Source organism: Capricornis sumatraensis, chromosome 18, assembly GCF_032405125.1.
Source record: "Capricornis sumatraensis isolate serow.1 chromosome 18, serow.2, whole genome shotgun sequence".
NCBI lineage: Eukaryota > Metazoa > Chordata > Mammalia > Artiodactyla > Bovidae > Capricornis > Capricornis sumatraensis.
This window is the reverse complement of record NC_091086.1, coordinates 15,574,431-15,599,542: the sequence shown is the minus strand read 5'-3', so window position 1 is coordinate 15,599,542 and position 25,112 is coordinate 15,574,431. Positions and strand designations below refer to the sequence as shown.

At 35.5% G+C, this 25,112-nt stretch overlaps 1 protein-coding gene across 1 annotated transcript in view; it reads left to right on the top strand.

The window, feature by feature from the left end:
• Window positions 1-21,257, top strand: part of TNPO1 (transportin 1) — an 82,833-nt gene extending 61,576 nt beyond the window's left edge. Inside the window, exons 12-25 of the mRNA XM_068990376.1 lie at window positions 3,791-3,943; window positions 4,721-4,946; window positions 7,109-7,280; window positions 8,142-8,228; window positions 9,603-9,710; window positions 9,844-10,002; window positions 10,082-10,169; window positions 12,660-12,758; window positions 12,961-13,056; window positions 15,864-15,939; window positions 16,818-16,917; window positions 18,946-19,020; window positions 20,012-20,154; window positions 21,168-21,257. Of these exons, the coding sequence (XP_068846477.1) occupies window positions 3,791-3,943; window positions 4,721-4,946; window positions 7,109-7,280; window positions 8,142-8,228; window positions 9,603-9,710; window positions 9,844-10,002; window positions 10,082-10,169; window positions 12,660-12,758; window positions 12,961-13,056; window positions 15,864-15,939; window positions 16,818-16,917; window positions 18,946-19,020; window positions 20,012-20,119 (1,547 nt within the window). The 3' untranslated portion in view covers window positions 20,120-20,154; window positions 21,168-21,257. The remainder of the gene's footprint in view (window positions 1-3,790; window positions 3,944-4,720; window positions 4,947-7,108; window positions 7,281-8,141; window positions 8,229-9,602; window positions 9,711-9,843; window positions 10,003-10,081; window positions 10,170-12,659; window positions 12,759-12,960; window positions 13,057-15,863; window positions 15,940-16,817; window positions 16,918-18,945; window positions 19,021-20,011; window positions 20,155-21,167) is intronic.
• Window positions 21,258-25,112: the final 3,855 nt, after the last annotated feature.

Below are 25,112 nucleotides of genomic sequence, written 5' to 3'. Positions count from 1 at the left end.
CTCACATCCTACAGTGCCCTCATACACAGTTCACTTAACCATACAAAAGAATACAATTTAGTGGTTTTCCGTGTATTCACAGAGTTGTGCAACCATCATCTCAGTAAATTTTGAAACATTTTTGTCACCCTAAGAGAAAATACATACTTAGTAGTCACTCCCATATTCTGAGCTCCTCTGGACATTTTCTATAAGTGGAATCATACAAAAGTGGTCTTTGTGACTGATTCATCTGTTCGTTAGCAGATGGACGTTTTCTTTCCCCTCTTTGGCCGCTGTCAGTAGTCGTGCTGTGAACAGTTAACGTAAGGTGTATGTGGTCCTAAGTTTTCAGTTCTCTTGGGTATATACCCAGGAATAGGATTACTGGATCTCATGGAAACTTTTATGTTCAATATTTTGAGGTACTGCCAGACTGTTTTTCACCCTTACTTTGCCGTTTGCTTTCCTCCAGCAGTGTCTTAAAGGCTACAGGTTCTTCACATGTTTGCCAATAATTTTTGAGTGTCTTCTTCTGGGTGTGAAGTAATGATCTTACTGTGGCTTTGTTTTGTTTCTTCCTGATGGGTCTGTTCTTCATTTGCTTGTCATGATATTCCTTCTCAAAGTGTTTTGTTGGATACAAAATATATAGGAAATGTGTTTTGTTGGATGCAAAATGTATGTTTGATGCAAAATACATACAAAATAGGAACATTGGCCGTGGCTTTTCCTGTTTTCGTAACTTATTTTTTTGTATGTCATAATTTGCATGAGGATTGGTTGATTATCATGCATATTTCTAAGATAATGTAAATCCCTTTCTCATCCAGACTTCCAAATAGGCTTTTTAAAATTTCTGTTTTCAGTATTAGCTACAAATCCATATCATCTGTTCAGCCTGTGTTGTGGGCCACACACTAATCAGATAACTCTGTGGAGAACCTCGACACCTGTGTTTCGGTTTTGCTTGGTTGCTGGTTTTTAAATCTTTACTTCTGTAGTTCACAGCACATTGGATGTTTTGGGCCACTAATTCTTTGTTGTGGGCTTGTTCTGCCCACTACAGGATTCTGAGCAGCATCCCTGATCTCTCTCCAGTAGATGGCAGTAGCGCAGGAGATTAGAGGGAGAATACACACAATTGCGACAAGCAGCAGTGTCTTGAGATATTCCCAGACGGTCCCTGGGACACAAAGTCACCACCAGTTAAGAACCACTCTGTGATTCAGAAGACTGAGATTTCTAATAACTGATGGCATGGTTAAGGACGTAAATGATCGTCATCAACTGTGTCATTCATTTGGAATAATGCTGGTTACTCCCATTTAGTTCCCTGTAACTAACAATTCCTTAGAGTGACCAATGTGCCCAGCCCTAAGCCAAGGGCTTTGTATGCATATCACGTGTAATCTTTTCAACAGCCTTAGGCAGGCAAAGATACTGCAAAAAGAGAAACTTGCCCAAGGTTAGCATAGCTAGTTCTGGTGGCACAAGTAGTTCTGGAACCCATATGTTACAGAACAGGAAAACCCAAGGTCTTCATTACTATCACAAATTACTTCCGTTTTATACCAACTGTAAGGTTAGGGGGAGGATGAGTTAAGATTTAATGTAGATAACTGCAAAAGTAATAATGTATGTTGCATTGGGGAGGGACTTCTTTTCACTCATCTGTATGTTTACTCATCTGTACTAAGGCTTACCTTAGTCTGTCACGCTTTGCTTTCTTACTCTTCATCAGCTCAGTTACTCAGTGGTGTCCGACTCTTTGAAACCCCATGGACTGCAGCACGCCAGGCCTCCCTGTCCATCACCAACTCCGAGAATTTACTAACTCAGTCCATCGAGTTGGTGATGCCATCCAACCATCTCATCCCCTGTCGTCCCCTTCTCCCACCTTCAATCTTTCCCAGCATCAGGGTCTTTTCAAATGAGTCAGTTCTTGGCATCAGGTGGCCAAAGGATTAGAGTGAATGAATATTCAGGCCTGATCTCCTTTAGGATGGACTGGTTGGATCTTCTTGCAGTCCAAGGCACTCTCAAGAGTCTTCTCCAACACCACAGTTCAAAAGCATCAATTCTTCAGCACTCAGCTTTCTTTATAGTCCAACTCTCACATCCATACATGACCACTGGAAAAACCATAGCTTTGACTAGATGGACTTCGTTGGCTAAGTAATGTCTCTACTTTTTAATATGCTATCTTGATTGGTCATAACTTTTCTTCCTAGGAGCAAGCATCTTTGAATTTCATGGCTGCGGTCACCATCTGCAGTGATTTTGGAGCCCCCCAAAATAAAGTTTGTCGCTGTTTCCACTGTTTCCCCATCTATTTGCCATGAATTGATGGGACCAGATCCCATGATCTTCGTTTTCTGATTGTTGAGTTTTAAGCCAACTTCTTCACTCTCCTCTTTCACTTTCGTCAAGAGGCTCTTTAGTTCTTTGCTTTCTGCCATTAAGGTGGTGTAGTCTGCATATCTGAGGTTATTGATATTTCGAACCCAGCAATCTTGATTCCAGCTTGTGCTTTGTCCAGTCCAGCATTTTGCATGATGTGCTCTGCATATAAGTTAAATAAGCAGGGTGACAATATACAGCCTTAACGTTCTCCTTTCCCGATTTGGAACCAGTCTGCTACAGTTTTTTCTTACACTTCATAGATAATACATTTTTTTTATAAAGTGAAGTTTGTAGCAACCCTGCATTGATCAAGTCTGTTGGTGCCATTTTTCCAGTAGCATTTACTCGCCTTTGTATCTCTGTCACATTTTGGTAATTCTTGGAATAAGATTTGTTATTATATTTGTTATGACAGTGTGTCATCTGTGGTGTTTGATGTTAACTGTTATAATTGTTTTGGGACTCCATGGACTGTGCTCATAAGACAAGAGGACTGTATGTATGTTTTATGTGTTCTGACTGCTCTGTCCACAGGCGATTCCCCATCTCTCCCCCTCTACTTGGGCCTCCCTGTTCTCTGAGACACAACACTTGAAATTAGACCAGTTAATAACCTTTCACGGTCCAATTGAATGTTCAAGTGAAGGGAAGAGTTGCATATCTCTTACTTGAAGTAAAAAGTTAGAAATGATTATGCTTAGCAAGGAAGCAATGTTAAAACTGCAGATAATGGTTAGCATTTTTTTAGGTATAAAGTGTGTATCGGTGAAGGTGTATACCTGGTTTTTTTAGACATAAGACTATTGCACACTTAATATAAATAACACTATAACTTGAGCATAACTTTTATACGTACTTGGAAACGAAAAGTTTGATTTTACTCACTTCATTGCAGTGGTCTAGAATTGAACCTGCAGTATTTGAGGTATGCCTGCATGTTCTTTTCTGGAGGAGAAGCTGATTTTCCAGAAGTGAAATCAGATTGTGTATACTTTGCTAATTCTTTTCTGCACATCATACAACTCATTCTGTATTAGTACTTAAAGATTTCATTTTGTTTCATGGCAGTGTAATATTTATATGAGTGAAACTACCATACAGTTTAACTAAGATCCTTATTGATGAGTAAAGTGTTATTTCTGCCCAGTTGTAACAGCTTTATTTTTAAAAAAAAAATGGTAGTCATATACAAAAGATTTTCATGATTAGTTTACTGATTCTTGGTCATAAAGTGTCTTGGTCAATAGAATTTTTTCTTGTGATTACCTCCTATTTAATTGAATTCTTTAAAACTTCGTAGAGGTAAAAATGTACAAATTTTATCTACATATTGATAGATTTATAGTTATATAACTGAATGATAGTAGAAGTTAATATAACATTTTTGAATTAAATATTTCCTTAGGAAAATGTTCTGCAGCCGCCCTAGATGTTCTTGCAAATGTATATCGTGATGAACTTTTGCCACATATTTTGCCCCTTTTGAAAGAATTACTTTTTCATCATGAATGGGTTGTTAAAGAATCAGGCATCTTGGTTTTAGGAGCAATTGCTGAAGGTAAGTCTGAGTCAGACTTAAACTGTCAAGTCCTCAGTAGGTGCTAATGTGACATGGCTACTTTAATTAAGCAGAAACGATTCACATACTTTGTTTACTGATTTGTGTTCCTAGGAAGATAGGACTGTTGAGGTAGATAAGACTGTGATCCATATTAACCTTAAAAAAGATATTTGAGGTCTAAAAGCCATCTTAGAATGAATTTGTACTTTTGGGCTAGTTAATTGTTATTAAACAACCATAGAGTGACTTACAGCCCCAGCCAGATATTTTGCAAATGGTTTTGTTGTCATGAAGAGAACAGAATGAGAGGGTCCTGATCTTGGAAACATCCCTGTTGCTAGAAAAATAACTTCATATGTAGGTGTAAGGAATGTAAGTCAAGTGTCACTGACCCTAGAAAGAACTACTATTCTTTCCTAGCTATGAATATCTATCTATAAGAAATTGAAGCATTTTGCATAATTTCTGTAGCAGAAGTAAAATGAGCTTTCCTATCCCTACTAGGAAGATAGGGAAGCCTGGTGTGCTGCAGTCCATGGGGTCACAGAGTCAGACACGAGGGAGTGACTGAACAATGAACCCTACTAGAAGATACTTAAGAGCAGTTAGCTCTCATTTCAGTTATTTAAAAGTTTTGAAACATTATTAAATATACTTACTAGAATAGAAATGATTAAATATTTTTCATTGCTGCATCTATCAGTTTAATATTTAACTTAAATAATTTTAACCAAGTTTGAGCACTTCCTGAAGTATTTGGGGTTTTTTTCCTAGGTTGCATGCAAGGCATGATTCCATACCTACCTGAGCTCATTCCTCACCTTATTCAGTGCCTCTCTGATAAAAAGGCTCTTGTGCGTTCCATAACGTGCTGGACTCTTAGCCGCTATGCACACTGGGTAGTCAGCCAGCCCCCAGACACGTACCTGAAGCCATTAATGACAGAACTGCTAAAACGTATCCTGGATAGCAACAAGAGAGTACAAGAAGCTGCCTGCAGGTAGGACAGATTCATAACAAATTGTTCATGGTGGGAGAAGGGAGTGTGCGGATTTCAGGGAGAAACTAATTTTCAAGCCTGTGATGAAATGTTGATATTAAACTATTAATGGGATTTTTTTTGTTATCCGTATCTTCCAGCTGATGGTTTTGCAAATCCAAGTGAGACTCTTAACTAGAGATTTGTATTTGCTATTTTCTTCAATTTTTTTTTTTTTTTCCTCACTGCCTATAACATTAGCGTTATCTTTCACCCTCATTCCCACAGATATTTGGAGTGGTTGTGACAAGCGTCCTATTTTTGGAGAAATAGAAAAGTTTGAGCAGGATTGACTTTTTTAGTCTACAGTCAGCTCCATAACTCCTCAGGAAGTCCCGCGGTGACCACCCATCTGCCACAGTGGTTCAACTCCAGTAACCACTTCAGTTGCATTTGGGGTTGTCTGTTCATCAGATCAGCGGTTTCATTACTATGAATACTTCAGTTTTCTGGAAGAAATCTTCATGTTCTAAAAACGCTTGCCATTTATGTTTTTAGTTCTTAATTTTTCAAGTAGAATTGTTCCTACTGTTTTCTTTGTTAATAAGGAAGAATAGCTGCTGAAAGAGAGTAAAGTAAGTTTAAGTGTAGTTAGACTCTACCAGATTTGAAAGAGTTCAAATTCATAATGATATGAAAGAAAGTTAAACAAGGGAGCTTTGGTGATTAATAGCACCAATTTTTTTTTCAAGGGAAGGGAGGGTATACATTATACTTGATTTCTGGTAGATGTTTCATTCAGCAAGGTTTTTTACTAATTGTTAGACATATATAAAATATTGTGCGTACAGTCTCTGACATCTTAAAATTTATAGGCTAGTAAGTATATAATTATGGAAAGTGCCATGAAAGAAATACAGTTCAGTGTTAATGAACAAGACTTTAATTAACAAATGGCTTAAGCCTATCATTTTAGGAAATTCCTGTCTGGCTAGGAGAGATTACTATAACCTTAATTTCACAAATGAAGGGCCAGATACACCTTAAAGTCAAGAAGAATTTAGGTATAAGTTGAAGTAATTGCCCTGAGACCCTAGAGTTTGTTCCTTTCTTGTGTATTTGTCCTAACAAATAAGCTACAAGTAAACAAATTTCTAATAACAAATGCTTCGTGCATTCTCATGTATAGTATAGGGCTTAGAGAAAAAATTTTAAACTTTACTGAGGAAAAATTGACAAACATAATTGCAATACTTAAAGTATACAACATGTTGATTTGATACACATAAATATGGTAGAACACTCACCACGATTAACATAGGTAACTCAGCAGCTTCTGAGTACTCAGTGCTGTATTAACTGTCATCACCATGCCGTGTATTAGATACTTTGGAATTTATTCTTGCAGTTGAAAAGTTGTGGCTGCCAGCACCTCATTCCCTCTCCCACTAAGAAAAGCATTTGAGAGACCATGATACTGCTGTGTTCTCAGACATCTCAAACACACTGTTAAAGCTGCTTCTATCTTTTTGTGGCGCTTGGTATGCAAATGAAGGTTGAGTTTTTTTGGTTTTTTTTTTAATTTATTTTTTATTGAAGGATAATTGCTTTACAAAATTTTGTTGTTTTCTGTCAAACCTCAACATGAGTCAGCCATAGGAATATACATCCCCTCCCTTTTGAACCTCCCTCCCATCTTCTGCCCCATCCCATCTGTCTAGGTTGATGCAGAACCCCTATTTGAGTTTCCTGAAACAAACAGCAAATTCCTGTTAGCTATCTATGTTACATATGCTAATGTAAGTTTTAATAGTTTTAATTCTGGTGTCATTAGTCTGGAACATCAGTAAAATGTAAACTCCCTGAGAAAGGGAACATTGTTTTGTTCGTTGCTTTGTCCCCAGCCCTCAGTCACTAAAATAGTAAACACCAAATAAACTGTTGATTGAACCAGCAGTTTTCGACTTTACCATTGTAGTTAAGCAGATACCCATAAGTGTCAATCTCTTTGAAGTAAGTGGTAAGGAATGGGAGGGAAATGATAAAAATAAGTATCTGGTGTGGTGAGGTAGGGAGATGTGCGTGTAAATAAGTATTCTTTAAACTCTATACTTAATTTCTTGTCTCTGTTGGGAACTGTTTCTTTTCTACAATAGTAATATCTCTCCCTTTTTAAATTATAGTGCCTTTGCTACCCTTGAAGAGGAGGCTTGTACAGAACTTGTTCCTTACCTTGCTTATATACTTGATACCTTGGTCTTCGCATTTAGTAAATACCAGCATAAGAACTTGCTCATTCTTTATGATGCCATAGGAACTTTAGCAGACTCAGTAGGACATCACTTAAACAAACCTGTAAGTATCTGTGATGAACCATTATGAGAAAAATATAAAGCATAGTTATACTCAATATGTCATATATTTGAAAAATGTTTAGGGAGGTGTGAACACTTAGTGTCTGCGGCTTTAAGAATATAGGGCTGAAAAAGATAGCAAGTGTACTTACTTTTAAATAATATTAAAAAAGAGAAATACGTGCAGGGTGTGAAAATTAGGGCAGCTTATCACATGAATATACCAACACATTTTAGAGTGACAAAAGGAAAGGGGATAAACGTTTTATACTCTGGATTTCAGAGTTAAGAATAGAAGAGATGGGTGAATCTGATTTGTTTAAATGGGATTTAATATTTGAATTTTAATATAGCTTGAAATCCCCTGCTGAAGAATAGACTTCTTGTTTATGATTACCCTGTAAAACATCTTAAGAAATAGTCTGTGTTTATAGGTTATGCTTAACACTTGGTGCAGGACACTTGTTTGTGGGTTTGCTTTGATGGTTGTTTTGGTTTTGTTTGGTAGGGGGTTTCCTAATATCTTAGATTAGACTACTTGGAATCTATGCTCCAGTTTACATGATGACTGTTTATTGATTTGATTGCAGGGATTCTTTCTTAGTAAGAACATTTAAATGATTATGAATCTTTTTCTACAATGTCTTTAATAAATTTATCTGTCATTTATAACCTACTGAACAGCAAGTCATTACGTATCACAGGTCATGGAACTAAAAAAATTCAAAGAATAAGTCTTAAAATTCTTTCTGTAAAAATTTTATACAATTATTCTAAATGGATTTTAGTTTTCATAGACTCGGTGTGGACTTGTTTACATATGATAGTGGAGCTTTCTGTGTTTTTCATCATTGTAATTTAGGAATATATCCAGATGCTAATGCCTCCACTGATCCAGAAATGGAACATGTTAAAGGATGAAGATAAAGACCTCTTCCCTTTACTTGAGGTATGCTGTTGACCATGCGTATGTGTGTTAGTCACTCAGCTGCATCAGACTCTGTAGCCCCATGGACAGTAGCCTTCCAGGCTCCTCTGTCCATGAAATTCCCCAGGCAAGGATACTAGAGTGGGTATCCATTCCCTTCTCCAGAGGTATGCTAAGCTGGCAACAGTTAGTTAACCTGTTTTTCATCCAAAAAACACATATTCAGACCTATAATGACTATATGTAATAAGTCTTAATTTACATTCTGAACCATTTCTGTTAAAATGCTGAATAAACGTGCAGCTCCATATAACTTGACCTGTGTGCTCCATCTCTTCCATCGTGTCCAACTCTGCCGCCACATATAGGGTAGCCCACCAGGTACCTCTTACCTCTGTGTGGGATTTTCCTGGCAAGAATGCTGGAGTCGGTGGCCATGTCCTCCTCCAGGGGATCTTCCCGATCCAGGCATTGAACCTTGTCTCTGCATTGCAGGCGGATTCTTTACCGCTGCGCCACCAGGGACAAACTATTGAATTTATGTTTTCTAACCTGTTGTACTTGATAGTAAATTATCCTTGGAGATCTTTCCATATGAGTGTGTATATATATATTTCTACTTAACTGTATTTCTTTATATATACAGCCATGTCATAATTGATATAGCTTAGATTCTTTTATCGTTTATGCATATATATACTCATATACATGTGAAGTAGCATCGACACCTTTTTTGTATAGTTTGAAGTTTTTTCATGTATTTAAATGCTTTTTTTTAAACACCTCCCCCTGCCAAGTTTATATGCTATTCAAATAACTGAACACACACTCAGACGTGGCAACTTAAATCTGGATGAATTGACTTTGATAGAGCCATATCAGTCATTCTAGTCTCCCCTATTATTTCAGGGGTCATCACTTCTGCCTTGAATGGTCCCTACCCAACAAAGTAAAAACCTCTGTGACAAAGAACAATGGCTAATTCTGGGCCCAACAGAATAAAAAGAATAATTATAGCTAAATATATTTATTTCCAGGCAAGGCTCAGAATGTGCCCACATTCTGAGATCTACCCACATTATTGACCAAGATGGGAAGCTAAATAAATCTCTCATATTTGAGGAAAAAAACTAGGAATACTTAATACTGAAATTTGTTCCTGAAAGATAATGTTCATTATAGAAACCTTAACTATTTTTTCTGAGGAAACCTCCCTTGACCAGCTAGTAAACTTAGCAACAACAACCGCATCCAAAATAGAGGTTTGAAAAGATAAAATTGCTATACTACAGAAGAGTAGAAATGACCAGGATTTTATTGAGTATGCTTTCAAGCATTTATCATAATCTTAATTATACCTGGAAATGTTACATGCATCTACTTTATCCTTTCCAGTGCCTATCTTCAGTTGCCACAGCTCTGCAGTCTGGCTTCCTTCCATACTGTGAACCTGTGTATCAGCGTTGCGTAAACCTAGTACAGAAGACTCTTGCACAAGCCATGGTATTTAAAGAAGTTTTTTATATCTCTCCCTTCTTGGCATCAGAAACATTTTTCTAAGGATAGGCATAATGCATAAAAACTTTTTCAGTAATTGCTTTAAAGTAAGTTTTCAAAAAATTGTGTGTAATTTCAGCTGAACAATGCTCAACCGGATCAATATGAGGCGCCAGATAAAGATTTTATGATAGTGGCCCTTGATTTACTCAGTGGCCTGGCTGAAGGACTTGGAGGCAACATTGAACAGCTGGTAGCACGAAGTAACATTCTAACACTAATGTATCAGTGCATGCAGGTGAGATTTACTGAATTAAAACGAGAAATTTTTGGTTCTCTGTGTCACATTGGGATTAATTTCTGCCACTTTCTTGCAGGATAAAATGCCAGAGGTTCGACAGAGTTCCTTCGCCCTACTAGGTGACCTGACAAAAGCTTGCTTTCAGCATGTTAAACCTTGTATAGGTATGAATATTTTCTATTGCTGTGATGTGGTTTTTAACATTATTTTTCATCAGCTGTGGTTTTTATTATTAAACTGAAGTCTAATGAAATCCTGACATGTATTAATGTACATTTTATTGGTTAAATCTACTCTGATTGAAGCAGGTGGTTTGGAAACCCCTATTCTCTTGTTTCCTTGAATTCACCATCCTTTCAGTGGCTTATTAGGTGTTCATGTTGTTGAAGAAAAGTTGGAAAAGTATTGCTTTAGAGATAGTTCATAGATACTTCTTAAATGGCCTCTTTCTTACTGGTAGAGGTACCCAGAAATAATAATATAATCAGGTTTTCTCATGACAAATCAGCATAAACTATAGGAAATTTTAGTTTTCTTAAAAGTAAATGAATTTTTTTTTCCTGTTTTAGTGGCATAGTGTTTGTCTTAGCCTTTTGTGAAGATAAGAAGCAATTGCTTGAATAATGTAACCTGAATTACTGTCAGACCCATAGATTAAATCAAATTTTGGTTAATTTTCTTCATTTCCGTATCCCATCATTTAATCTTGGTTTAAAATATTCATTTTAATTTTTTTTTTCGTTTGATACTGTGTGCTTTGGGAGGCCCCCCTCAAGTGTTTTTTTTTAAGGATGTAATTGACATATATCAAGACTTGTGTGTGGATTGAGAACTTTTAAGATCTACTATCTTAGCAACTTTCAAATAAACAATACAGTATTGTTAACTGTGAACTTCCCAGGTGGCTCAGTGGTAAAGAATTTACTTGCCAGTGCAGAGGCTGTAGGTAGGAAACACAGGTTCTATCCCTGGATTGGGAAGATTCCATGGAGAAGGAAATGGCAACCCACTCCAGTATTCTTCCCAGGAAAATCTCATAGACAGAGGAGCCTGGTGTCCATACAGTCCATGGGGTCATGAAGAGCTGGACATGACTGAGTGACTGCACGCGTGCGCGCGCACGCACACACACACACACACACACACACACACACACACACACAGAGTCTCTCTCTCTCTCTCTCTCTCTCTCTCAACTGTAGTCATACTGTGGTAGACTACATCCCCCAGAACCGAACTTATTTTAGAACCAAAAGGTTTTATCTTTTGACCTTCACTAAATTGCCAGTTTTATTTTTCAGTAATGTGTTTCTGAACTTGAATAATAACATTAATTATGATGTATTAAAGTAAGGCATCAAGTTTAAGCCTGCCTACTCTAAATGAAATTGTGGTGAATTATTGCTTTAGGAAAAACCTTGTTCTGCAGATACTTTCCCCCTGATTGAAGTTTTTGAGTTTAAATTTGTACAAAAAGATTTTTTTTTTTTTTTTGAGACTTTATAGGTCAAGTACCTTCTTCAAGAGATACACAATGTCTGATTGTTTTCTGTTTTTAATGTTACAAACTGTGGATTATTTTCTAGGTTAGTTTTCTCAAGAGTAATTTGGCAGTATCTGGAGACACTGTTACACAGGGGAGGTGTTACTGGTGTCTGATGGGTAGGGGCAAAGGATGTTTCTAAATATCCTATAATACATGAGACAGCCCCCTACAATAGAATAATCTGACCCAGATTATCAGTATTGCCAAGACTGAGAAATTGTGAAATCAACTGGTTTATTAGGGATTAAAAAGTGATATTCTAATTCTTCATGCAGTAGAGAGAATACTTATGTAGAGATATTCCCATATCAATAAATTATTGCCCATAGGTGGCTCAAACGGTAAAGAATCTACCAGTAATGCAGGAGACCCAGCTTCAGTCCTCGTGTGGGGAAGATCCTCTGGAGAAGGGAATGGCAACCTACTCCAGCATTCTTGTCTGAAAAATCCTATGGACAGAGGAGTCTGGCAGGCTATAGTCCATAGGGTCACAAAGATTTAAACATGACTGAGTGCCTGCCTTTGTTCATATAGAACAGGCAGGATTATTGCTTGTTTCTTTATCTTTATTTACCAGTTTTGAAAGGAACGAATTGATTTCCAGCATCTTGCACAAGTCCTGTATTATATTTCAAGAGTTTAGTTTTTGTTTGTGTTAGTTATTTGAGTGTCAGCATGAACTCCTAACATTCCATTTTTCCTTTTAAACGGAAGATGATATTCAGAGACCACAATCTGACATTAGAGTAAACGTTACAATAAAAACCAAAATCATCGATATAAAAAATTCTTTGTGTGTGAAAAACCAGCTTTGAAGAAGGTCCTGTTGTATCATATTTTCACTTTTAAAGTGAAATATTTAAAGTTAAATTTTCTGTCTGATGCCAAGAGAAATTACTCTGACCAACTCTTTTTAATGATACTTAAAATGAAACCAAACTGGAGCTACTTCACATGAAAGTTCAGTGGCTAGATATTTCCTCCTCTTAAGATAATTATTGCCAACACTTTGTTTTTTTAAAGGTTATGTTTTGCCTAGGTTTCAGTTTCCATCTGGTAGATTTCCTTTAAAGCACAAAACTAAAGCTTTTTTTTTTTTTTTACCTAGCTGATTTCATGCCAATATTGGGAACCAACCTTAATCCAGAATTCATTTCAGTCTGCAATAATGCCACATGGGCAATTGGAGAGATCTCCATTCAAATGGGTAAGATTTCCAAACCGCCCCCCCCCCCCCCCCCCCCGCATAACAATTTTTAGATAACTTAATATTTTTGTAGTTGCCTTTTTCTAATGAGCTTTACCTATGTAAATATATAACATCACAGTAAAGGGGGCAGCATATTTTCCATTGATATTTTAACAATGAAATGTTTCTTTTTTTGTTTTCTCTCTCGGGGATGATCTAGGTATAGAGATGCAGCCTTACATTCCTATGGTGTTGCACCAGCTTGTAGAAATCATTAACAGACCCAACACACCAAAGACGTTGTTAGAGAATACAGGTACCATACGACTGAACTGTTAACGGTGAAGAGAAAACGATCTGCCTTGTCATTTTAAGTTAAGATGCGTAGAGAAACCAAAGCAAAGCTAGCTTTAGAAACCCAGCTTATTAATTAATGGGTGTTTGGGATTCTCAGTCATGAAATGAACTGTTTGAGCTTCATTCCATAGCCAGTTTCTAGAAACTTTCCAAAAAACACTTTTTCCTCTGCTACAGTGTTCTAATACTCCCTAAAGTGGACCCCAGCTCAGATAACTATATGAATTTTTCATTAATTCAGAGTAACTGCTAGCTGGGGAGAATTTTTTAATATGTAAAAATGTAACCCCAAATAGACTGTATTGTGGTAGTTAGTCTGTTAATAATGGCATACGTATTTTGTATTTTGTTGTATACTTTTCCTCAAATTGGGAGCTTGAGCAGTATCTTGTGGGATTTTTATTCAGAAGGCTTGTTTCTCTTGCATTTATAGAGAGCATGTTTATATTAAAGAATACCTTCCATACTATAGAACACATTGCAGGGTGATTTCTTCTTGCTCTGCCTTTTTGCTAATAATTTTTTAAAGTATGAATTTTGTTTTCAATCAGGCATGTCTTTTTCTTCGTATACTAAGACAGTTGCAGCAGTATAGTCATAGCCGATGAATGCCTTACCAAAATACTGGACAAAGATTTAAATAAGTTTTTCTAAATAAATTTATCTTCAAAGGTATTTTAATTTTATGGTTTTTAATTGTAGAAAGTTTTTTATATCCTAATGTGATTATTGGTATGGAAGGAAGTCTTTTAATTATAAAACAGTTATATGGCTGTTTGGCTGTATGGGTACTGTTTGTATCTTAAAGTGAATTAGATTTTCCTGCTAAAAAGCTCAAAAACCTATGTGTAGGATGGTTATGAAATCTTGTCAGGTGTTTATCTCTTTAGAATGCAGTACCTATACATGACATTCAGATCTGAAACACTTGCCATTATAAAATTACTGTTGAACATTAAAAATCTTCTTATTTATTTTTAAATGTGAATGCATAACTGCAAATAAATGTTGAGTGTAATGTATATTAAAGTTTCCTGTGGGATATCAGCTGGTGAATTTGCTATATAGTTCCTTGAACAAATTGGCTTTATTTATAAGATTATATTCTAAGTATGAATCTACCCTAAGTAAATCAAGAGGTAGTTGATAATGCCTTTCAAGTTGATGGATTGAATTTGTGCCCTTAAGAAATACATTTGGGATTCACTGGATTATTCTTATCACAAGTGACTGCAGAAAATGCTTCTCTTATTCCTTACCCAAAGGAGGAGAGATTAATTATTAAAATAAAATTGTCTGTGGGTAATATCTGTAGATTTTAGCAACTTAATTATTAATACCATTGTCTTAATATTTCATAAAGTCAATTCCTTAGTGTTTGCAGTTACTTGATTTTTTTCTAATTAGTATATCCTACACTGAACTTTTTCGATGGACCATCATCTGCTTTATCGCATGTTTCATTGGATTGTTCATACTTGCCTGTTTAATGAGAATGTTGCATAGTTTGTGTCTTTTGAACATAGGTTTTCTTTCTCTTGCTTCATATGAATCTGCTGGATTTTAGTATTATCTGTGTAGTTTGCTTCAAGTAATCCTTAAACATTTTTCTTTACCCCCTCCCCCACCCTTTTTTTATGAAAGGTTAACCTGTAAATTTTTGAGAGAACACCATTAAAGCACCTCATGGTTTGTTTTCTGTTTGTATTTTTTTTCCCATTGTGTATAAATGTATTTATATGTACGTACCTATGAACTGCAGAATGCAGTTCTGAGTTGCACTTGTTTTAGCTCTTTATAAGTTCAAGAACTTAACTGAATTTTGATGGTAAATTTATATTTGATTGATTCCCACTTCAGATTTTTAAAAATAAAATAGTAGCATGTTGTAATCATGTGTTTTATTATCTATCATTTTGTGCTGTGCATTTCATAGCAAGGACAAAATATTTGTTCCTTTGGTCCACATATCACATGCCATTACAGTGGACTTAATTTTCTTTTTGTCAAATAGGACTTGAAATTAGAATTGTTACCATCAGAGAGAGGGTTTTTTGGAATGGGATTTTGACATAGCACAGCAATTTTCCAATCCATTTATTCAGTATGTACCGTAACACCTAAAATTTGATAGTTGATTTTGATGTTAGGCAAGAAATGGTCCACTAGCTTATTTTGGAAATGTTGGTAAACAAACCAAAAATATACCAAAATTTTGATTAAATTCCTAGATAATTGCAAAGAATAAAAGTCACTTTTAAAAAGCAGTATGAAGAAGTGAGAAAGATTTTAACTTCTGAGAAGTACGTTTGAATAGACAATTCAGAAATGTAATCATTTACAGTTACTACTGTTTCTTGGAGGGGGGACTAGATTTCATTATTAAACTCTGGAATTTTAACTGACTGTGAAGGAAGAATCTATATCTATTTAATCCGCTCATTGTTTTTATTAACAGAATAACACTTGATTGAGCGAGAAAAGCAGTTCATCATGGTTTTTGGTGTTCTCTCAATCTTTAAAGTTTTTTTAATTCCTTTTGTTTTTCTTTTTCCAAGAGTATGCCATATATGTTGCTGCCCCTTATTATAGGGGGTGGTAATAAACAGCACTGGTGAAATCTTATGTTTATTATCATACACAAATTCTGTTGGTTTCTGTTTCTGAGTTATTTGTTGTTTTTTCTTTATTTTTTCTCCTTCCCCCTCATTTGCTCATGTCTTGGTTGGCGTTTGGTGGTGTATAACCGTGATTGCGTTACCTTAGCAATAACAATTGGTCGTCTTGGTTACGTTTGTCCTCAAGAGGTGGCCCCCATGCTACAGCAGTTTATAAGACCCTGGTGTGTATTATTCAATCTTTTTTTTTTAATTCATTTTTCTTCACTCTTTCTTTCTCTTTCTATCTCACTTTTAGATATATTTTCAGTTGGTTACAAAAATCACAATCCTTAATCATTGCCAACCATGTGACTAATCTTGTCCTATCGGGTTTGTGAGGTTTTCAGTAGCATCGTCATGTATATTTATTTTATGTTGTGGCTAACGACTAATTGATGCATGGGATAAGATTGTCACATGCTTGCTGTGTTAAAAAGCCTGATTATACATAAAAAGCATTTAAATATCCACCAGTAAAATAAAGATGCATGCAAATTCTATAAATTTTAGGTTTCTGCATTGTTTCCTTTTTAAAATTAATTTGAAAGTTTGGATTGCATTAAGAAATACATGTTTAAATTTGTTATGTATAAAAATCTTATTTGCTTGTTAATGTAAAAATTGAACATCTACACCATACGTTGTATAGTAATAGTTTCTATTGTGGCAGTATATCCTATGTTCTGCTGCTTTCAACTGACAGTCTTTCAATTCAAGTCATTTTTAGTAGTGTTTAATGGAATACAAGTCATAATACAGTTTTAAAAATTGATAATTTACCTTAGCTCAAGCTAATTAATAGTGTAAATGGGAGATTAAAATCAGTTGTTATTACTTAGATGCAATCTATTGGTAAGAATTGTGAATTTGAAGGTTTTCACTGTATTAAGACTAGATGGGCCTAACATAATATAGTATGAGAAGCTTAAGCTTTATGAAAATTCTTTGAATATAAACATTATCTCTACTCTGGTGCTTATTCCATTAAATACTGTCCATTAGAATTGTAGTTGAACCTTCTTTTTACTTAAATGCTAAATTCAATTCTATAATTTAATAGGTGCACCTCTCTGAGAAACATAAGGGACAATGAGGAAAAGGATTCAGCATTTCGTGGGATTTGTACCATGATCAGTGTGAATCCCAGTGGAGTAATCCAAGTAAGATGTTCATAAGGTTTTAATTTTTAATGTTCTGAATTATTAAACTTTAAAGGAGGGGAGAGGTATCCTTTAAACTATAATTACGAAGATACTGAAACGTGTTTTCCATGTATATTTCCTAATACCTTGCATTGATAATACCTATTTTTATTTTTTAAATCTTTTTTTCTGTTGTGGCTTATAATAATAACAGATTGAAAGAATAAAAGTTATATTCTTGAGTTGAATGAAGCCAAAGGCTCTTTCATCCTTTTAGATCTCATTTATTTACTTTGTAAACGCTCCCTAAAACAGTGAATGCAAATTTCCTGAGTTTGAGGCTCTCTATACTTAAGAGAATGATTAAATAGGATACTCTCTCTTCAGTTCAGTTCAGTCGCTCAGTCGTGTCCGACTCTTTGCAACCCCATGAATCGCAGCACACCAGGCCTCCCTGTCCATCACCAACTCCCGAGTTCACTCAGACTCAGGTCCATCGAGTCAGTGATGCCACCCAGCCATCTCATCCTCTGTTGTCCCTTCTCCTGCCCCCAATTCCTCCCAGCATCAGAGTCTTTTCCGATGAGTCAACTCTTCACGTGAGGTGGCCAAAGTATTGGAGTTTCAGCTTTAGCATCATTCCTTCCAAAGAAATCCCAGGGCTGATCTTCAGAATGGACTGGTTGGATCTCCTTGCAGTGCAAGGGACTCTCAAGAGTCTTCTCCAACACCACGGTTCAAAAGCATCAATTCTTCGGCGCTCAGCCTTCTTCACAGTCCAACTCTCACATCCATACAGTAAATAAAATAGAGTACTGAGTCAACCATTATAACTGCTTTAACTTTGATTTATTATCCTTATTTTGTTTCCTATACTAGTTTAGATTATATTTAGACATCTTTAGCATTTAAAGAATTATTTGGCAACAATACCAAACGTGAATCTGATCAAACCTCTGGATCCAGCTTACACGTAAAATGTAAAGGAACGTGTTGATTGACACCAAATGTATGAAATCAGCAAAATACAGGCTGTGGGCTTTGGGTTAAATGCCCCACATTCCTCAACAGATACAAATTGTAAGGAAAAGAAAGTGTCAGAAGGGTTTTCAAGAAAACCTTTCACTTTTAAGAGATGGGTGCTTTGAACATTTTTTAATTGATGTGTAGAAAATAGGCACTGAACCACGTACACAATAGATTTTAGGCACATGCATTTTATTTACGTAAATATGTGTTTTATGTACATATTGGTATTAGTGAATTTTGGAGTTAATGAGGTTCTCTGAATTTAATAGTAAAATTTAAAATAGTCGACATCTCACACCATCAGCAATATTTTGTATGTTGAACTATTTCAGTAAGATAGTTGAGACTAAAAAATACTTAAGTGATGTATTTCAAGTATATACCTATTATCTTGTTCTTTTAGTCAGAATAACCTGATTGTCTTTTAAATAACAGTCTGAGCATTGGGAGTTTTTTTGTTTGTCTGAGTTGAGTTGGATTAGGTGCTGTTGGTAACTGCATAATTTTTGTTCTAACTTAATGGTCATTTCATTTACATTTCTGCCTGAAGACGGATCTTGAAACTTAGGCCTATTAATTTTCATATACTTTAAATAAAATTGATTTGATATATATTTAACTAGCTTAAAATTATTTCTCAGCCAATCAAAACTGTAAAATTACTGAATTTATAGAATTCTTTAATTCTGTAAATGAAGGTTGTTTTGAACTGGTGCTTATTTGATGCTTTCAGTCTTTGCTGATGTATACATTAGACTGGGGTTTTGTTCTGTAATGTAAAATGAAATACAAGAAGGCACTAAATTCTAATATAAACTGTATGAATTAGAGATTCCTTGATAAGGTGGAGTCTTAAGGACAATCATTAAGAAATCACTTACAATTCCTTATCATAGCTATTAAATTTTTTTTTTTTTCACCTAGAATTCTCTTGGTATATATTCTGAGGTTTACATGTCTCTTCTTGTGTTTGACAAGTATAGTATCAATATAAGGTGTATTTTTTGCTCGTTACAGGATTTTATATTTTTTTGTGATGCTGTCGCATCATGGATTAATCCAAAAGATGATCTGAGAGACATGTTCTGTAAGGTAACTAAAAAGTCTTTATGATACATATCTTGTAACTGTTGCAGTCCTAGTTGGGAAATAAATTATCTTTTTATTTCATATGGGACTTAGACTCTCTTGAGTCAGTGTTGGTAGACTATGTAACCTTTGTTTTGGTAAAGAAGTTGACTTTCTTTTCTTGATATACAGTCGTGACCTTGTATCAATAGAGCACATACTTTTAAAATGTTTTCTCAAGCAGTACCACTGATTCATGTAGGCCCATTATCCCAGCTATACTAAGTAAGTAGTTTGTTAGCTGCCCAGTTGTGTCCGACCCTTTGCAACCTGTCCCATTGCCAGGCTCCTCTGTCCATGGAATTCTTCAGGAATACTGGAGTGGGTTGCCATTCTCTTCTCCAGGGGCTCTTCCCTACCCAGGGATCAAACCTTGGTCTCTTGCATTGCAGGCAGATTCTTTAGCATCCTAGCCATCAGGGAGGCCCATGCAAAGTAGGATATATTTTCAAAAATGACTAAGATTGGAATATAATATAATCTGTTGAACAAAGTCAGTCTAGTAGTCACAACAAGGATTAAACCTGTCTGTTTCAGTAATGCCCCCCTTGGATTAATTCTAGTCACCCCTCAATAGTGAACTATATAGTTGCAACAATGAACGCAAAGCTTTGTATATTTTCCATTTGAAAATATGGCATAAAAATTTTCATCCCTTGGGTGGATTCTATACCTTTATGCTTGCTTCTCATTACTATTTAGGCAGAGTTGCTTAGAGTACTTGTTTTGCTAAGACACTTAACTGAATTCTGACCTTCTCAAAGCGAAGTGTGCAGCGTATCCTGTGAGGTGCTTTTGGGCAAGACATGGAATGATACAGATTTCAACAAAAGTTTGAGAATACTTTAAAATGGGTAAAATTTTAGCATAATCAATAGTGTTTGATTTCAGAAGCTATGCAGATACGAGTTCCTCTTTTGTTACTGATTATTTAATGATTATTTACTTTTTGCAGATCCTTCATGGATTTAAAAATCAAGTTGGAGATGAAAATTGGAGGCGTTTCTCTGACCAGTTTCCGCTTCCCTTAAAAGAGCGTCTTGCAGCTTTTTATGGTGTTTAATCTCATATACTTAAGCTGCAGTCCCAAAATTAGGGGTAAGTTGTAAGAAATTTGGAATTTTTCAGGATGGAAAAACTTGTTAGGACTTCAATCTAGAACTACCGTGAATAGAATAAAAGCTGTTTGTTTTCCACAGAGGTTGAGTAGAAGAGTCTTATATTACATTTGACTTAAAATTGACTTATGTGAAGTCTAAAGATTGCTTTATTTATTTATGAACCAGCAAAGCAAGATAAAATGCATGGTTCCACTTTGAAGCCTCTTAGAAGGAAATCCAAGTTGGTACGCTAAATTTCAACCTGTCCTTTTCTTAATTTTTTAAGTATAGCCTTTTATATATCAAAAGCTTTCTGTGTTGTGAGCTTTAGGGAAAACCCAAGTAGAACTGGAGCTCAATTTGGTCTCAGTAAAAATAATTATTCAATATTTATTCTTTATATTTTATTGAGTCCCTACCTTGTGCCCAGCACTGTTTTTTGTTTGTTTGTTTGTTTTTTGAAAGGTTCATTTTTGATTTGGGGTGGTAAAGAGGTAAGTCCACCTGGACTCTTGTTCTTTGAGTTTTTCTGACCTAAGTCAAACTAACAATTCTCGTATTTTAGCCTTAGTTCCCTCATTAGGTTATTTTAAGGATTAAATACTGTGCCAGGACTAGGTATATTGCCTGACACACTAAGTTGGCTCTTTTATAAATATTAGAAATATGGGTGATAATGTTTTAATTCAAGAAATAACGGCTGCCATTGAGATCCATTGTACAAATAGGGATAAAGAATTAGACTCATCATCCTACAAGCCATATTTCGTCTGTTTGCAGTGCTGCGCCTCTCTCTGCCTGACGTCACTTTCTGTGTCTGATGCAAGAGGCAGCTGAGAGCCATAGGAGAAAGAGGCCACATGGCTTCACTGACTAGTGTGATCCTGGGCAGTTGGTCCAGTTTTTTATGTTCTTTAGAGATTGTATTGTTACTTGATTCATTTTATGTTCCACTGGTCTTAAAAAAGAAACAATTTTGTTTAAGTATAAAATTGTTTTGTTTTCTTACAGGTTCTTCAGTCTTCGAGACTATGAGGGAGCCTCTGCACCCAGGGAAAATGTTACCCTTTACAGGGGGGAAGGGTAAACCAGTAGGGAATACAGTACAATCCCAACCCTACTGGGAGGGGCGGGAGGGAGGTGTTGCCGTCACTGTATTAAGTCGATGTTGGGAAACGTTTTAACATCTGGAGCCTTTGTGGGTGGAAATCTGTCTCCAATTACAACTCTGCACTGGATGTGAAGAAGCAAAAAAAAACCTATCTACTCACAAAACAGTACATTCTGGAATATTATGGGGAATTGTACCAAAACAAGAACCATATAAACGCTGCGTAGGGATAAGAAAGAAGAGAAATTCTATAGCGCACAATAAAGGAAACCTAAGAGTGGGGATTAGAGACAGTAAAGGGTTTTTTTTTCTTTTCTTTTCTTTTTTTTTTTAATTTAAAAGGTTTTATAAAATTTCCCACATGATGGGGCCTTGTTTTTTGCATGCTGATGAGGAACTACACCGATGAAAGCTAATCGAGTTAAATCAGCTTGCCTGCCCATAGTAGAAGCAGGTTCTTGGAAGTTACAATTTAAGGTACCCCGAAAAGTTGGAAATAAAACAAAACAAATTTAAACAATGAAGCACCCTGTGAGATGCCAAATGAGTCACTCCTTTTACCTTTGTGGGGTGGGCAGGGAGGGAGGAATAAATGGGGCTGGACATATCGAACTGAAGATTGACATCTTGGTTTTTCATTAAGACATTAACGTAGTGGATATAATTTGATGGTTGTACATCATTAGATTTAATTTCTAGGCCAAGATATTGTTCTTTTTAAAGTGCAGTTTAAGGTTCAGGCATGCGTTCTGGCTCATAGTGATTGAAAGTACTTAAAATTAGTGGGGAAGTAGCATGCTTGCATCACATAGAGTGAGATTGGTATTCAGTTACCTCTGTGGCGCCAGTTTGTGTTGCAGTTTACCGATTCAATATAGCCCTGCATTTAAAATTCCTTTTTAAGATTTGTGAATTTTATTTTTATTAAGAATATAGATATAAAGTACTGTAGTTTACAGCTAGGCCTTGAAATAATCTTTTTAGGATCTGTTAGGAATAAGATTGGTATTGTATCGTGTGTAACCTGCACAATGTGGAAAGCTGATATACCTGTGCAAAATCTTTGCCTCTGTGCTGTCAGTGTGGTGTGCTTTCTGCATGGTTATATGCTACTAGTGATTTTATCAAAACTTCTCTAAAACTTAAATTACATGGTAAAGATCTGTAAGAGGCGCATAAATGTTAGTTGGCACATAAAGACAATTGTAGAAGTTGAAGACATGATTGCTATATTTCAATGTTTATTCCCACTCAACATATTGCCTTCTGAGCTTTCTTTTTTTGTTCAAAGCATGATCTTAAAGATATGTTTAAGTTACTGGATGTGATGCAGGGTTCCTACACTGTATTGGCGCATGTTGGTGGCCCTCTGTGCCCTAGATACCTGCACACGGGGTGCAAGTAAAAAGCTACAGAGTGAAAGTGGGTTTGGATCCTCTTCATTTCATTTGTTTAGCTTTTCTGTTATTTTTCTCTACTTACATGTATTCCTGTGAATAAATCCTTGTTAAGTTAACCCTTTACTTTTCCTTCCATGTGTATTTTCTTATATACTGTGAATGTGAAAACCTAACTGGTACACTTGATCTTGTGTCCATATGGAAGTGCAAGTCTTTATTAATTTGGATTGCCTGAACAGTGTATCCCATGATGATGAAGGAAAATGGAGAGATTTTTCTTTTTAACTCTGCTGGTCAGAGATGAAGCCACACCTTTCCATTTTTCAATGCTGCATATTTAATCTGCAACAGAAATGTTAAGCCATAACAACCTTTTTATATTTTAGTTTGTCACCTTTGCATTGCAGAATAAATACTGAATAACCATTTTTGTAAGCAGTTGCTCCTCTTTGCATGGTTCTATTCCTCTAAAGGTGTTGAATGACACAGCCATTGCACTGAAGTCTGAGCTGTGTGCGTGTGAATTTATAAATACCGTTTCAAAAAAATTCAAATGCATGGTAGCATGCAGAAAGGTTTTTGTTGTGTGTGTGTGTGTGTGTGTGTGTATTTTTTTTAACATGTTCTTTCACCTTCTTTTCTCTACTTTGGCTTTGCAAATTTCAGTCTGTAGAGCCTGAAATTAAATCATATTTTTAGTATCCACTTGTTTTTAATCGTAAGTTGGATCCAAAGGGTATGTAGCATTTTGCTTTCTAGTACCATTGCCTCATTGGGAGCTCAAAATGTGCTTCCTAGTTAGTGTTTAAAACCTGATTAGGGTAGCTGTTTTATCCTCAACTTCTAGTGATATGTAGTTCTCCAAAACTTTTCAATATGGGAGATATTTTAATATTCTGGAATAAGTAGTAAAGATTTTAAATTGAGAGAAGAGACAAAATTCTCAAGAACTCTTTTAAAACATACAGAAACGGTCTTCAATAAACCTGTGATTGACAATTCTGTATTGACTGAAAAGCATTATTGTTACCTATTGAGTGGAAAAATTAATTTCTAATTAGATATGTAACCAGTTGTGCCCCTTTTTGTAGTCAGTGTGTTTTTAAATTAAAAGGAAATTTAATTTAAAAATACAACATATAAATAAATAGACTGCAACCTGAGATGAGGTTGGGTTTTGGGGTCCCCCCCCCTTGAGGTTATAGTTTCTTCATAATTGTATTTCAGATACATAGTATAACATAGGAATTTGCAGAAGCCATTTAAGTTTAAGTTATCTTTTGAGGTAAGCTCTGATTTAGCATTTATTCTGATAAAACTTAATACATCATGGGATATATATATATATATATATATAAAGCAAGTTAATTCTTGTGGTGTAGTCTTAATAGTTTTGAATGTTGACTGAATGTCTATGAAGTTGTGAGTTTGTCTTTGTTACATTCCAGTGTTTCTGCCTCTTGGCATGCTTAAAGCACGGCTTACTTCATCTGCTCCTTACACACTAAAGTGCTGTTAGTGTGCTCAACTACAGAAATAGCCGCTGCTAAGTGATGTAGATTTTCTACTTGAATATTTTTATGTTGTAGGAACCTCAGGAGGTCAGTGTTTACTGTTTTATATATGCCTTCTTTTTCCTGTTTGAGCTTCTCTCTCTGAAGGATTCTAACAGAACAAAAGCTGCTGATCAACCTAAGTTGGAAACAGAAAGTGTATTTAATATAGTTTAAATGCATGTTGGGCAGTTCCATGTTACAGTCCATTAGTAAGTGAACTTAGTGCCACAGATATTCATTTATTCAGGAAAGAATTTTGCTTTTTGTATTGTCTAATCTCTTTAATAACTTCATACTGTGTAAAAAAATCACTTTTTTATATTTTTTGGTTGGTTATTTTCCAAATAATCAACATGTAAATAATCTTTAAGAGCCAGTTCTGATGCTTTACATTATTGCTACTTGATTTTGTGACGCAAGTTAGATTTCAGAAGAATAGATTTTAAAACACTTAACCAAGCCATTACATCTTAAAAACAAAATAAGTAGCATACATTTTGTAATTAACATATTGATAAACACTGTGATTTTTTTTGTTAAGACTTTTTCATTGATCTGAATTGCTTAAATTGCATATATTGTAAAATAGGGTCAGATGTATATTTTAAAATAATCTCAACTGACTTTCCTCTATTGAAATGCTTTGTCTACTCAGTTATAAAATATTCAGATACAAGTTTTATCTCAGGTGAATACTCTTGTATCGTTCTTTGTTTGGTGACATATGCTTATAAAGGGTCGTCATACTTAAACTCTTTGGTTTTGTTTTTTAGTGTATTTCATGAAGAATCTTTCCATTTAGTCTGATTTTGTAATTCTTAGTCTAGCAGACCATGGCGGTATAAGTCCTTCCTGGCGAGCCCTTTGGCATGCAGGTTTACCTTGAAAG